Here is a 2,238-nt window from a genome sequence, read left to right as displayed (position 1 = left end):
CACGGTCAAAAAGAAAAAGAAATTAAACAGAATAAAGAAAAAGATTTTTGAATTAATTAACTCCAGAACGAGATTTCGACCCGAAGTCATTCTAGTGGTTCCTTCTGATCCTAGAAAACATATTTATTAATTTTTCTCTTCGTTTTCACAAGTCACAACCACTGCAACTCCATATTGTTCACTATTCTTTTGGAACAAATACTGAATTCCAAAATAAATAAGATCAAGCAAAATATATTGTAAAGTTCTATTTCAACTGCTGCAATATATTATTATATAATGTACAAACGACCTCATGTTTTTAATTTCTATCTTTCTCAGTCATCTGAAAGACAAAAAGAAGGGATCGTTAAGCCATAGATCACTCTCCCCTGCTTCATGGTGTTTGTCAACCCAAAAACCTTTAATTTTCGGGATCGGAAAAAAAAGAAAAAATTAAAGAAACCAAAAATTATTTATACACTTAATTAGAATTTAAGACTCAAGAGAAAAGGGCGTTTGTAATAGATCATAAGGAGCCCAAAGAGCATCCAAGGGACAAGGCCGGTTGGCATCGAGGCGTGCCCAGGGCTTCCCTTTGCCGCTCCAGTGCAACAAACTCACCGGACCCGAATGCAAATTACGACAAAGCCCTCTGAAATTGTCACCTCCGAGGCCGTGCTGGTTCCATCTGTGATCCACCGGAGCTATGTTGCCGGCGAATACCAGCAGGAACGGAGGCAGCGAGCCCAGCTCGTAGATCCGCATTCTCTTCTGCAGCTCCATCCACTCCACGATTTTCGTCGTGTAGTCACCTGCTCTCCACCTCTCCAAATCGATCACCATCACTCCCGTATTGAAATAGCACGCTTTTCGACCAGAGAATGTCAGCGACAGCGTCGGGTTCGACCAAAACGACGGCGTGAAATACGAAGTAAAGTTGGCATTGCAGTACTCAGGCGCCGCTAGCACCGCTTTATCGCCCAGCGGAGTGGCGGCGAGCTTCGAAATGTCGTCGACGAGGACTAGGTCCGAGTCCAGGTAGACCACGCGGTGGACGCATTGTGGGAGCACTTCCGCCAGGTAGTTCCGAGCGTAGTTGAGCGGGCAGTCCAGAGCGGCGCGAATGGAGGTCGATATGAGTCCCGACACCGCCAAATCGTCAAAGGGATAGATTTGGAATTTCAGGTAAGGAAACGAGATGGAGATTGTCTGTCGGAGTGCTACGGCGTCGGCGGAGGACGACGAGACGAAGTGGAACCTGATATTTTCAGGGCAAGAAGAATGCTGAAGGACGGAGAGAATGGCGGCCATCGAGCCACGGAGGTAGGCTGCGTCGAGAGTCATGGCGACATGGACAGCTTTATAGGAGCACATGCCGTTGACGTCGTCGGCGGCGGTGGAGTTAGTGGTTAAGGAAGGGCATTCCGGTGAGTTGTAGAATTTCGGGGCTTCTTTAAATCGTTGAGTGGTTGCGGCGGCGGCGGCGACGGCATTACTGAGAAGGAAGAGGAAGAAGAGGCAGAGAAGGTGATTTGGTGGTGAAGAAGAAGAAGAAGAAAAAAGTTTAGGCATGATAATGGTGGGTTTGATTGGAGAGATCCGGAAAAAGATAAAGAGAGGAGTTGTGGGCTTTCTCTCTTAAAACTTTTATTTTGAACGAGAGAGAGAGAGAGAGACTATGGAGACGACACTTCTACGGCTTGTGCGTGGCTTTGAACCCACGTTGTTGGTTCAAAGGCAGCTTCATGGATAGCCAAGTCAAAGGTCTTCAAGTATGTTCTCCTCGCTAACTAACAAATTTTATTTAATTATATAGTGACCAAAAACCAAAATATATATATTTTTTATATTTCCATTCTAAACCTTACTATTTATTTAATTGTTTTAACAAATTTCCAATGGCAAGAAATATCCGTTAAGATTTTTCATTTAGGACACCAAATTATTTGCTGGGCATGAAATGAAAGTGAAAATTTTACTCTTGGTAAAATACTTAATTGTTCTGAAACAGGTACTCTTCTTATTTATATGGCAATATAAGTTGAGTAATTTATCCCTTAAGCATAAAGTATTTTGGTTACTTTTTTAATTATTAGGTGTATAGATCAAGGTGACTATTGAATGGGACACACATGCACAGTCCTTGATGCTGAGCTCTAAGCTGGACTGCAATTTTAAGCAAAATTTCAAAATCCAATTAAGAGCCAATCTTATACTTTAATTATAAAATAAGTAACTCTCACACTCAGAAGGTCT

At 42.8% G+C, this 2,238-nt stretch overlaps 1 protein-coding gene across 1 annotated transcript; it reads right to left on the bottom strand.

The window, feature by feature from the left end:
- Positions 1-216: 216 nt before the first annotated feature.
- On the bottom strand, positions 217-1,759 carry LOC107424818 (probable galacturonosyltransferase-like 1). The gene has a single exon (XM_016034689.4). It carries the CDS (start codon positions 1,552-1,554, stop codon positions 475-477), a length of 1,080 nt encoding a protein of 359 aa, XP_015890175.1. The 5' UTR covers positions 1,555-1,759; the 3' UTR covers positions 217-474.
- Positions 1,760-2,238: the final 479 nt, after the last annotated feature.

This window comes from Ziziphus jujuba, chromosome 7, assembly GCF_031755915.1.
Source record: "Ziziphus jujuba cultivar Dongzao chromosome 7, ASM3175591v1".
In the NCBI taxonomy this organism is placed as follows: domain Eukaryota; kingdom Viridiplantae; phylum Streptophyta; class Magnoliopsida; order Rosales; family Rhamnaceae; genus Ziziphus; species Ziziphus jujuba.
The sequence above is the reverse complement of the archived record's forward strand: the minus strand, read 5'-3'. Positions and strand labels throughout refer to the sequence as shown.

Excerpts from the sequence above, each read along its gene's own strand:
- LOC107424818 (XM_016034689.4), bottom strand. The coding sequence starts at position 1,554 with ATGCCTAAACTTTTTTCTTCTTCTTCTTCTTCACCACCAAATCACCTT.